This window comes from Ischnura elegans, chromosome 6 (genome assembly GCF_921293095.1).
Source record: "Ischnura elegans chromosome 6, ioIscEleg1.1, whole genome shotgun sequence".
NCBI classification, from domain to species: Eukaryota; Metazoa; Arthropoda; class Insecta; order Odonata; family Coenagrionidae; genus Ischnura; species Ischnura elegans.
In genome coordinates this window covers 89,348,161-89,361,845 of record NC_060251.1, presented here as the reverse complement: position 1 = coordinate 89,361,845, position 13,685 = coordinate 89,348,161, and the positions used below count along the sequence as shown (strand labels likewise).

At 36.2% G+C, this 13,685-nt stretch overlaps 1 protein-coding gene across 1 annotated transcript; it reads left to right on the top strand.

The window, feature by feature from the left end:
- Nucleotides 1-993: 993 nt before the first annotated feature.
- Nucleotides 994-13,484, top strand: LOC124161142 (cilia- and flagella-associated protein 251-like). The gene is made up of 3 exons (XM_046537378.1): nt 994-1,179; nt 6,476-6,646; nt 12,228-13,484. The coding sequence occupies exons 1-3, from the start codon at nt 1,165-1,167 to the stop codon at nt 12,921-12,923; spliced, it is 882 nt and encodes a 293-aa protein (XP_046393334.1). The 5' UTR covers nt 994-1,164; the 3' UTR covers nt 12,924-13,484.
- Nucleotides 13,485-13,685: the final 201 nt, after the last annotated feature.

Sequence of the window (13,685 nt, the reverse complement as noted above, 5' to 3'; positions counted from 1 at the left end):
TTTTTTGGCTTAAAATGGACATGAATTTATTTTTTTAAGTGTTTTATTTTGAAACTTTGAATAATCTGTGCCATTCTGCGGTCATTTTTTTGAATATAGTAATACCGATGTCCAACAACTTCAGGTACCTATATAACGCCAATTTCTTATTCCTTATCGGCAACTAAACCAATTTTACTTGGATATAATTCAGGTTGGATAAAATAGGAAAAAAATGCAATAATAAACTATGAAAAATAGAGTAGCTTCATTGCAACTAATGTAATCATCTTATTTAACACATAAATGATCAAAGATGAGGTTTGAGTATGATATATGCAGCTAATTTGTTATGAACTTTCCACTTACACTTATTTGGGATCTGATAACTGAAATAATTTGATCTGAATATGCAGCACACAGTATATCCGTAAAATGGAATGACATCACTATGGATAAAATAATTAAAAAATTTCCCTATGCACCAGAAATAGTATACCCTTCTAGAACACATAAATGACCAAATATAAGGCTTGATTATGTTCCTTGCAGGTAGGGTTATCAGTAACTTTCCACTTGCTCTCTTAAGGTATCAGTTAAATACAATACTTTTACCTGAATGTCCAGTAAATTCGATTAAAAATCAGTAAAGTGGAATTAAACCATTATGGAACGATAAAAATCTTTCATTATGCACCCAGAAATAATAAATATACCCTCTCTTTCACCCTTTTGCGATGGCAGATGAGCGATGAGCTAATTATTCTGGAGCTACGTTCTTGGAGACTTCAACGAGGGAGGAGTAACGTGGAAATTTCAACGATGGATTAGTAGGGACGTGTGCCGCGGAAGTGTGAGGCAATCAGAAACTTCTGCGTTTCGCCACACGCTAACGAAGGGAAAATCCTCGCGGCACCCATGAGCGATCGGATAGCAATGCCCCCTACCCCACTCCCCGCACCCCCTCCCCCCACTCCTTCGCCCGCGGCGAGTGCGGCAACTAGGAGTGCCTCGTGTCGGTCGAGTGACGGACCAGTCAGTCTCCAGTCGGGACATTAATCCACACCACCACCGCTCTTTTTGCTCCCTTGTCTCACAGTCGCTTCTCTGGGTCAGTGAAGTGTGAATACCCGTCCGCAGATTCCTAAGGGATACTAGCAGATACGCACACGTCACGCAAGGATCATGAAGGGTGTGAAGGTAAGTTAAAAGTATTCTTGTGTGTTTCAACGGAACTAAAACGCATTGGTCCTATATTCAGTGGACTAGAATAATCGCAGTAAGCACAAAAAGGATCCAAAGACGTGTTCCTGCATATTGGTTGGATAGATATATTAAACTTCTTCGTAGATGACGAATCTGTTCGATAGATAACGATCTATTATAGTTCCTTCGTAGAATAGATCCGTTATCAGATTCCTAAGTAAATAAATACTTATTGTGAGTTTCAATAGTGTGAGTGAGTTTCAATAGAGTGAGTTCAACGCAATAATGCTACATTCGGTGTACTATAAAAATTGCAAAAAGCAAACAAAAATATCCGATGACGTTATTATACGATGATATTTTAAATTCCTTCGTCCATGATAGGATATTAGAAGATATGTGCTTATCAAGCTATGCTCATGAAGGGTGTGAAAATAAGTTAAAAGTATTCTTGCCAGTTGTTTTAACAGAACTATAAGGCATTGATCCTACATTCGGTGCCCCAGAATAATCGCAGAAAGCACAGAAAAAGAATTAAAAGAAAGGTTACCCTATATTTGTTTGATAAATATTTTTTATTCATTCAAGATGACGGTAAATTAATAAAGATATCAGCGGTATTTCGTGAATGATATTTATTGCACAGGATAAGTCTCCGCGTATCGTACATCTTAATATCTTAATTATAGGCCAATTCTTCGAATAACCTGGTAAAATTACTCTAAGATCTCTTCTGTATGATCCATCAGCATGTCAAAAATGAAACAAAAATGTATAGATTTATACGGAAACCATTTCTGAAGTTCTTAACGAAAGCATTCGAAAATGTCCTGAATGTTCAACAGGGAAATGCAAGAGTTACAATAAATTATAAAGGTATATAAGAGTTGAAGAATTTGGCCAAGGTAGATGTTTAGAGACATTTCGTGAAATATCTACAGTGAGAATTATCGGAAGAATGGTAATCTGGTGGGTAGAGCGCTGAGTTACTGATCTAAAGGTCGAAAGATAAATTCCGTGTTAAGCCTTTAGACACTCATAAATCAAAACCCTAGCGTTGCCAAGTGACTCAGAGAAAGGACCTCGCTCAGGAAACTGACATTTAAAAGTTTACGTCATACCCCGTGGTATACTCCAGATTACGGATCCCTATGGAATATTAGGAGATAAGTGCACATCACGAAAGTTCTTTGAAAAATCAAGAATAATAACCTTTAAGGTTTTCCTGTGTTGCACATACGTGTCAAGAGTGATACAAAAAACGATAGGTTTCTCAGAAACGCATTTATCGAGTCCTTGGCGAAAGCAATTGAAATACGCCAACAAATGAGTTCTGGAGAATTGCAAGGATAGTAGTAATTTAGGCAGTTTATAATATGATTGATAAAAATGGAAAGAGTAAACATGTATACACATAAGTTGAAAGGTAATGAGAACGGTGGGGAGTAGTAACCTAGTGGGTAGAGTGCTAATCTACTGACCAAAAGGTCGTAGCTTAATTCCTTTTAAACAATCACAAACAGAAATAGTGTTGCCAAGCTACTCAGGGAAAGATTTTGACTGTTTGAATAGAAAAAATAACATTAACAAGCTTGAATCATGGTCTGAGGTGTGCTTAACTATCTAAATCAACCATCGAGAAGAAGCAATCAGTGCCTGAAGTATCTATCTTCACTACCCAGATAGTATTCACGATTTTTGTGAAAGTATATCTGCAAATGTATCCCGGGAATATTTATCCGAATTGCAAATCTCCTTCAAGCAAATGCACTTTGTAAGTAATGGACAAAGAAATGAGAGGTATTTCATGAAAATATTCTTCAATACAGTCTCATTTACGGGAGTAAAATTGGACATTGAACTCTTATTTTTACTTTGAAACTACGCGTTTCGTTGTTAAAAACAACATTATCAAGTGTACTTCACAGATAATGCCCGTAAATGAGTATCATACAAGATAATCATTCACGGGATCTATCTTCCAAGTATTAAATTCCAAGGATTTCACATAGGCTATTAACCACTAAGGGTCCACACCCATAGCAGGTAGACCAAGAACTGAGATATGGATGAAGCATTTACATAAATTTTTGGTAAACACTACGAAGCACGGGTTACTGCCGAAGCCTAGAAAACCCTATTGGTATTATAGCAAACTTCAAAGATTCTTCACAGATAGTAAGATGATATGCAAACGGCAAATCAGTAATAACTCATGACGATATTATTTTTCTACGCATTTCATGACATCTCTGTAAATGAGAGCGTTAAATAAGCTTGGGATGATCCTTTTTGGTGTAAAAAGCGTTTGCGCTGAATAAAAGTGATGCACAGGGAAAACTATGAAAATGAGACGAATACCGTGAAGCCCTTCCGAATAGACGAGGTTCAGCTACCATAAAAATTTCAGCAGATACATTTACAACCATTATATCGATCGACATCAACTCTAAACAAATTGCTTGACAGTATCCTATCCTCAATTTCAGATATCACCTAACTAGTTGGCATTTTTGCTCCTTCATCGCTGCATATTTCATGCATTCATTATTGCCTTCGGAGATTGCTTGTCTCGTATCGTGATAAAAAGTGAGCTTTCCTCAGCCAGATTTAAATTGCTTCCTTGTCAGTTTCTTGATTTAATTATGACCCGACATCCATCATTGCTTCAATAAAATTCCTCATATCGTCAAAATCAAGTGTGTGCTCATGATCTTCACTCAGTTGTTATTCGAGAAATTATATTTAACGTTGATTTACCGGGGAAATAACTAAATTAAGCGCGAAATACAGTTTAAGTTCAACGAATTTGAGAAAATTCTTGTGAAAGAGGGTATGAAATACGAAGCTTGCTTAAATAATACCCTGTAGTTGTTCTCAGCAATGGAGAATGCATTTATAATGGAATATATACCAAAATATTTTGTTCAAGCTTGATTATTTGTATGAGGGAAATTTTTGAGATGAGACCAATGGTGACTAAATAGTTATTCATGGAAAAAAAAAGATAACACGGAGGAAGTCAAATTTATAAAATCGTTTCAGGCTTGATTTTGTGGACGTTTGCTATATCCATGATAAAAACACAAATGGTAGTTTTCATACTGTTTAATTCAACACTCAACGACCGACCATCGTTTCAATACTTAAGAGACATTGTCAAATTTATTAGTTTTCTCACTAATGACGAATAACATTCAAGAAACAAGCAGCCAAAATACCATTGAAGTACTGTTTGATTGAAAAGTGGAAAAAAAGAATGGGAATCCATAAATACTCGTAGATGGCTCTAATTTGTGACTGCTACGAACACAGAAAAAAGTGCACAGTGGGAAAATTCGGCTGGAATTCGGAGTTCAGGCGTTATAGATTTTGAAACAAGGAATATTTACATATTTCGCCAATATTTCACAGGAATCTCCCGTAATATTTATTTATACTGTTTCGCATATTTTAAAAAATGAAATATGCAATAAATTCAATGCTACAGATCAAACAGAACGTAAATAGGATAAGTATTAATATTTCATGCAGAATGCCTTCACTGACGAGTTAAGCAAAATTACAATTGCTGTTCAAAGGAAGAAAAAAGTTATAAGAAAGACTATGTTGTGATCTATATGCATTCAAAAGCATATAATCAAATCCACGCATCTTGGTCAGCAATTCCCTTGCGTTTAAATGTCTAATTCCTTGAAGTTAAATGAAGAATGAAACAGGAAAATGTTTTCCCGCTATCAAGTAAGAAGGTTGCTTAACATCAAATTATCTTGGATATAAAGTATGGTTTTTCTGTATTTTATTTTCATTTTAAAAAGCTTTACGTAAGGTGAAATTTCTAGAAATTCATTAATATAAATGCGATCAAAGAAAGTCTCAATGAATGAACACAAAAGAGCCAAGAAATTTTCCATTGGTGGACCAGAAAGATTTAATAGAAGTGTATTAACCAGGTTTTCAATAATTTTACGAAATCTAACAGTTTCACGCTGTGAAACCTTAGTACTTATACTCTAGTAGATTTTAAAATGTTCTCATGAATTCCATAATAAAAGAAACGATAAGACAAATAAAAATTATCAATCAAAGAAAATAGTGGCGATATCCAAACGTAATATTATCTAGTCCTCTCTATTCTAACCACGACTCCGGCTGTTTATCAGCAATACTGAAATTATGATTTTATCACTAAATGAACCATCCACCAATCGCAATAAAGTTTCTACTCGGATAAAAACACACCTATCAGATTATTTATCATTTAAAATGTTCATATAATTATATACACCTGTGCCAATTCTATCCTAATGCTCATTAATTTATTGCGTCATTAAATATAATTTCATTAAATGTCTAGCCAGTGGAATTTTCTATTATTCTTACTTCTCTACCAAAATGAAGTTTCTCTTTCATTCGTGCCTGCAACAATTATCTGAAGGTGACTCATAAGTCGATATACTTTATTCAGCATTTCGCTGCCAACGCATACCGTATTCATCATGAATCAATATGCTAAGGAGCTAATAATAAGACCAATATTACATAATGCATTCGGTATTCAGCAGAGTCATGAATTACAGTGAAACATGACTAAATTCACACAAAATGTTTGATGTTAGAACGCTTTCCTTCCACTTTAATTTTTTCCCCACAGATCCTAAATAAACACTAAAATTAATACTCAATCTACATTTCATTTCAGGCTAGTCATATATCTATGATTTTAAGTGATTGTAATCTTTTAGAAAGAATAGAAAAATGATTACCATTATTGTTTAAAATCAAGCATCTGTTGATTTTGAAACACTATCAGTTACGAATATTCTAATTATTCATCCCTACATTTATATATTTGATTTCGGAGATATTGACTTTTTATTACAAAGAAGGAACAAAACAGAGAAACTTGAAACTCACGAGCATAATAACAATCCTCTTTAAGATAAAAATAATTTTCTGATTATCTATGCTGTTTTTACATAAGATGTTTGGCATCTTGATCGAACTTCACTTTAAAAAAATTTATCTCTCATTCCTGCATTTATTTATTGTGATAAAGATTGTGGATCTTTCTGGCGCCGATGTCATGAATACAAAGAAAAAACCTCAACGCTAGTGACGTTGGACGTGGCCTCGATCACTTCAAGGCTGCTCCGCTCAATGCCAGATGCGCTAGGCATAGAGGATTCGACGCCGCTTCCGCCGGAAGACTACTACAACTACTGTATATAATTTTCGGCACGGGTTTTCTTAAGATAAAGATCCAATCTCGCTCATTGTTTAATTACAGGACTTTCTCCCCCTGTTGCTGCTGGCCGTGGCCACCCGGGCGATCCCGCTCCCAGAGCCGCGGTCCATAGCGATGGTGAGCGCCCACGACGCCACCGTCGAATGGGACGGAGGGACGCACGAGGGAGCAATTGACAAACGGGAGGTGAGGGGCGACACGCCGGAGGACGAGGTAACTATTTGCATCGGGAAATGTGGTACTAAATCATCACCTGCGAGAAAAACTAAAAATTTATACTAGGGCTGTATCTATTTGATAAATTGTTCACATACAGCATTTACTCAAATTTACAGTGAAACGATAACATGGTAATAATGGATATAAAGTGAGAAGTAAAATATAAAGAAGAAGATTACAAAAATATTTTTTTTAATCAAAATATGAAAATATGAAAGTGGAATAACGGGGAGCATAGCTTTTTAGAGATATTAATGGGACCGAAGATGGTTCGACTTCATAAGGTTTGTCTTAAGATGGAATGGGCTTACGATCTAAGTTTGTTATGCGCGGACGATTTAAGGAAATTCAAATTTTACCGTTTCCGATTCCACTCGTGCAATAAGACATCAGCTATATATTTCTTTGCGTTATTTGTGCGAAAAATCCACAGAGAAAAAACCATCCCGGTCAAGGCGAATGATTTTTTCTCTGTGGATTTTTCGCACAATTGTGCATTGCGGGTAACTCCCGTAAAAGTTATCACCGTGGCTAGTCCCGGTATACTTAAATTCGCTTTGCGTTATTGGCTAACAAAAAATTAATAAATATACAACCGGGAGGTTCTGGGTTCGAGTCCCAGCCAGGCCGAATTTTTAATCTCTGATTTTTTGACTTTTTCGATCTAGCACCGTTGTACTGGTCCTTTCTTCCATCATATGTTCCTATCCCTTTATTTACTTCTCTTTCATTTTATTTGTGTTTGCTCTTAGGGCGCCGTGTGAATGAATGAGGGAGGATATAAATGAATACATTTACAATCGCATTTATACTCTTCAAACTCTTGCCTCGTCTGTTGCTCGACAGTTATGACGTTTCTGCATACAATGGAATTCGTATTACTACCAGTCCAAAACGATTTTACACCTTAAAGCGAGAATCAACTGCAACTACTTACTCTTGGATTCACCATAAATCTAGCAAAATTTGGACTCACTAACAAGTCACCTACCCCTATTTTTTTGTCATTATTATCTCCCCTAATTCCAAGTTCATTGAGAGTTTCCCCATTTCCTTGTTCACCCCATAATTACCAGGAAAGTTTGGCATACGTAGGTGTCTTATTCTATTCAGTTTTACCATCCCAACTCTATTAACAATCAAGCTTATCCCAATTCTCTCTACGTGTCCGAGGCATCTATATCTTTTGTGACCTATCATACGAAATGTCTGGTCCCTTCTATCTTTTCTAGTTTTCAATTTTTCTAATTTTCTACTCTCTGTTTCGGCATTATTTCCTTTCACTTATCTACTTATCTCTTTCATCGGACCAAATAGTTATCTCATAGCTTTCTTTTGAAATGCTAAGTTTTTTTTGCGATGTTTTCCGAATCAACACCAATCCTAATATAATATAATGTAATAAATCTGTATGCATCCTCTCTGGTTAGTATTCACCATCTCTGCATAAACCCGGCATTTTTTAAGTGCATATATTAGTCGTTTAAAACCTGGAGAACAACGTAGGAGAAACTCTAAACCTTTCCGTAGGAACTAGATTTTTTTTCTGCCACATAATTTTTGACCGGTTATCAAAATTTCCAGCAGAGCGGTGATGATTGTTTTTTTTCTGTTTTCCGTCATTCATTAATATTTGTATTTGAATACTCCAACTCGCGAGGAAATTCGTTGAAATATCATGAATTTGAGATTTCATATCATCTCAAATACAAATCTCGCTTGAAAGCTACAATAGATAGATATATAGAAAGATTATTTATTATTCTAGGACTGATGTCCTCTCAGAACAAAACAATTCACAAAGCATATATACATACTTCAATATATTTGCTCAATTTCTCATTGTGAGCAGTAATAGAGAAAAAAAAATATTATACAATATCCAATCAGTGATACAAGTTTTATACAATGTATACAACGGTAAGACTTAAAATCAAAATTACAGCGTGGCGGTAAGCAATAAGCTATAGACTTTTGACTTAAATAATTTCAACGACCGAATTTCTTTCACACTTTTAGGCAACTCGTTCCAGAAATTTGACCCAACAACCTGGAAAGATTTCTGGAAAGAAGTTGTGCGATGGGCGGGATAGTATATAAAATTTATATCTGATCTCGTGGTAATCGAAGTAGTTTGTTGCTTAATTTTAAATAGCGTATATAAGTAATCGGGCTGTTCGTGACGAAACAGTGAGTAGAGAAAAGCTGCTAGGAAATATTTCCGGCGTTTTTTAGTTTGAAGCATAGGGTAGTTTCCTTCATCAAAGAAAACGAAAGGCATTGATTGCGATTCGTTACCCACCATTAGTGTATTCATAATACACAAATTATTTGGTTTTTGAAATACCGGTTCAGACGAATGGCAAGGGTCAAATTTTATCCTCATTTGAAAAAGGCCAGATTGGCGCCCATGCGATTCCAATCCGCATGACGTCACAGGGACCTAGTTTATACACGAGAGGATAGGAGTTATACATCGTCTGAGGTTACCAATGCATGCATGAGGCACAGAGCTCAGGGAAACATGTCTTAATAATCACCTATTAAAACTGGCTAAGTTCGGAAAGTTTTCTTCGTTTGATAAGGTATTAATAAACCTTTTTTAAGCCAAGCGCTACCATCCAGCAAGGTACTCAGCTATCCGCTAGCATCCTGCGACGTATCAGCGCTAAGCCTCGCCTCAAGGTCACCTCACCGGGCGGGAGGGGGAACCAGAAATACGACGTACGGAGATATTTCCCGGCATTCATACTTTCAAGCGCGCGTCTTCGCGCGCTTGAAAATTTTCACTTTTCATTTAATCGCGAAAAATAGATGTTGTCATTTAAAAATCTAAAAGCGTGAAATAAGTACTCCAGGAGTAATAATCTTTCGATTTAGGCAATAGAAAAATAATAGGAAACCACCCTATTAAAGTTTATTGACACGTGAAAGTTGGATCAATCCATCGTCAGAATTGCAAATTGCAACTTGCTTTATCCCATTTTAATGCTTCCTGAGTGTTAGCACACATTGTGGCCAAATGGAGAATCCTAATTTGTAATATATATTTATATTTAAAATTGCTCAATCATCTTGAAATGTTCAACTTACGTAGAATGAACCCTTGTCACAGCATTGTGTATCTTTAGAGTCAACATTGTTCCTCAGAAAAACATAGAAAATAGAATAAAAAAATAAATTCTGCACTTTGTGTCTTGAAAGCTTCATAGCCATCATGTAACCTATAAATATGTGGTAAGCCAAGAAAATGATAATGCATGACCGGTCGAGCAAATGAAATGCGTTCTCCGTAGCGCCGAATTTTAATGACTAGTTTTTACCTAGAAAAATGGCAAAAAGAGTGAAATTCAGGTTGCATGAGCTACACTTTTTTTTATTTCAGGACGTTTGGTTCTATGAAACTGAAATAACATTCAGCTTTGCATAATGCCCTCGAACATGAAAAGGAAAATGCTTGGTGTCAATCTTATAGCGGTTTTATAAGCTAAGCTGACTTCCCTCAATCTATTTATATTGATGACCGCTCAAAATACCATACAAAAGACACGTCATGCACTAATTGAAAAGGTGTTGAATATTATGGAGTTGGCGTGAATTGATTTTGAAGGGTATACCACATTGAATCAAGATGCTAGTAAAAGCGAAGACATGGATTAGGTGCATTTGATGAATTTGATGCAAAGATAAATTACGTTGGCATGGCAATAGCGTAACAGGTTAAAATAAATATAAAAAATTAAGTAATGCTAATTTTTCTTCATAAAAAGAAGCCTGGCAAAAAATCCGGTCGTCTGAAGCGTAAAAAATATAATGAGGACTAGCGATAATAAAATATAAGTACCTGTATCTTATGTTGGCAGCCATGACCTGTAGCTCTATGGCGAATAGCAATATATCAGCGGCTAAGACAATAGAAGGTCAAAGACCAGAATCATAAATTTGTTTCCTTAATGGAGACGAATTTTACAAATCAAAAAATATGCATTCATTTTTTTGTAACGTTTTGAGTGTTTATAATCATCAATGCATTTCCGCAATTATAAACTCGTAATTATATCAAAATAAAAAATTCAAATTGTGTCTTAGTAAAAGATTGAATTGAAATTGAAAAAAAGTCATTCTAGTTACATTATCAAAGCTCCTTTATGGGAAGAAAACATGTACTTAATGCCGCATACTGAAAAAACCTAGACTATTTTCACTTTCTCAGAAGTCAAAACAAAGAAAATTGACGTACCATAATAGGAACCAGATAAACGAGGAAAGAAATTATTTAGTTGTGAAAAATACTGGAATATGAGTATAAAAAAATAGCTACTTCAACAGCCATGATACATAAGTATGTTAGAAAAACTGACATTTGAAAAAAAATATTCTACCCTTGTTAGCATTAGTACTAAGATCCCTATGTATAAAGATTCATTTATTTGGTATTTTGCCAACATTTTAGTACATTGGCGATGGATAAGGGATAGTTTTATTAAAATTTATGAAGGAAAATACTCGCCAAACTGGAATTCAAGCGTGGTAACATGGATATTAGCTAAGGTACAACCTAGTGACAAGGGTCTATCTATGTGAGATTGACAGCAAAACGTTTTATAATTTTGCGCATTACATGTATATGGAAAGCTTAATGTCCTTCTTCCCTTGAAGTGTATGATGTTGATCGATGAACTAATGTTCTCAACAAAATTAAGTCATTCTTAAATTTAGATATAATAGGATTCGATGTATGTAAGAGAGTTATTCGCTTGGGCCATTCATTTATTGATATACACGAAGCATAAGAGTGATTGTTACCTTTACTAATGCACATTTATATTATACTAATGCATACCTCAAAACCTCATCGCTATTGCGTTTACTATTTGGTCATTTTTAAACTGATAAAAGAAAATAGCTGGAAAAGGCATTAAGGATCTGGTCCTATCATCCAAGGTTTTGGATTCTGAATTCCATGAATTTAATTGGGTTTTCGGTCGTAATAATATTAAATTTGGTGGTTTTAATCGAGAAAAACATCCCAATTAAAAGAGACCATAAATTAGTTTATTAATTTTTATGTAATTTCATTGATATGGAAGTTAAATTGTCGAAAGAGATTTGATCTTTGCTTCTGATAGAATGATACAGGTTTCAAACATCTAGAACAGCCAATGAGCAATTCCAAACAGAAGATCTTCGAAGTTCGAAGTGGTATATGGAAATGTAATTGTCCCTTACCTTAAATGTATGATACTGTACACCTGCAGCTTTGTCCCGGGTGAGATCTGCCCTCACTTTACCAAAGTATCCGTAAGATTAATGTAGAATGGAGTTATCAGGGTTCTAATGTTGATCATATGACTCTTCTAAAATGCTTAAAAAACATATTTTCAACCTATCTTCATTTAATCGCGTTCCTATGTAGTTCGTTTCTCAATCGTCGTCGATGTGACATTTTTCAGTGTGGCAAACTTAGTCCTCAGGACGGATCTCAATTTAAAAGTTAAAAATACAGCCACCTTTTACTGCTGTACCCAGTGTTCTACCCGAAATAAATTTAGCTCATTTCCTATCCATTTCACAGCTGGAGTCGGTTACGACAGAAATGACCGAATCTGAGACGGAGCCAGCCGAGAGCGAAGCCGCCGAACAACCGGAGAAGGATGAAGAGAACGACGAACCGGCGGAGGAGGCAGACCAAGGGATGACGACCACGGAGGAAGCAGCCGCTGACGGAGCCGCGACAGAAGAGATGGAGGAGCCGAAAGAAGAAGAGGAGGAGAAGATGGAGGAAGAGGAGGAGAAGATGGAGGAAGAGCCAGAAGATTCACCAGCGGAAGAAGAGCCCAAAGAGGAAGAAGCAAAGGTTGAGGAGGAGGAAGGCAAAGCCCAAGAGGAACAACCGGTAACAGAAGAGGCGATGGACGCTAAGCCGGAGGAGAAGAAAGTGATGGAGGAAGAAAAGGTTGATGGTAGGACGGGAGAAGAGGGGAAACAGGACGGTATGGTGCCGGTCGTATTAGGTGGTGGCGCCGGGCCAGCAACCCCAGTGGCCCCCCAGGAAGGCCGCCCCATCTTCGCCTTCGGACCTCCCCCGAATGTTCACGGTCCCCCGTACCCCTGGCACTTTCCACCCCTGCCCCTTGACCTGCCCATCGACGGGTTCCCTGACCATCCCGTTCAGCAGGTGGGCAACGAAGTGCACCCGCAGGGCAAAGTGGTCTTCCCCATCTACCTGATCAGGTTCGATCACCGATACCTGCACGAGCCCCCGTACTAGAGAGTGAGGAAGCTCTAACCTTCTCTTCCGATTGAACCACGAGTTCATCCTTCTCGAGTATTGAAGTTTTCCTTAATAGGACGTATCAATTCCTCTCGACTAGTCTGGTTTTGCGATGCGTTACCTTTACAGCATTTTGTAGGCTTGAAAATTTCTAGGTACATACCTACATTTTAGCATTCTCCTTTATGTTATCCATCAAATTGTTCCTCCACATTTCATTAGAATAAGTATTTTTATTTTGGAGATGTAGATTAATGTTGGCAAGAGTATACCTTATACAACGTGAAAGTTTCAAGTTAATTAATTGAATTTTGAACGAGCAATAGGTGAAGAAAACGAGACAAAATAAGTCCAGTCGAAGAGAGTGATATGTTTTCTCAAAGGAATCTCGTCCATATCCCACTGAAAAATTTTACAATTTAGGGAAAATATTGGTGTACATATTGTTTCCATAAATTATGTTCCCTGCAGAAATTTAGCAATGCTGAATGTATGTTCATGTATAAAAAATTGTAAACATGGATATGCATAAAAATAAATACTTGTTTTTTTAAACAATTCCAAATGGATACATTAAAGAAGTATAACCCGTCATTAAAATTCATTCAAAATGTAAATATGAAATGATGAATTCAAATTATATACTTTTTGTCTCTTTTGTACCACTTCCTACAGGTATGAAAATTAATTTCTCAGCCTTCATTCAACTTTGTATAAGAAGTTTTACTGCTTTCAAAAATGCATTTTTAAGTATTCCTG

Bases quoted from the DNA above. Each gene is read 5' to 3' on its own strand.
- LOC124161142 (XM_046537378.1), top strand. The intron at 6,647-12,227 runs GTAACTATTTGC...TCCATTTCACAG, and splicing joins GCGACACGCCGGAGGACGAG to CTGGAGTCGGTTACGACAGA.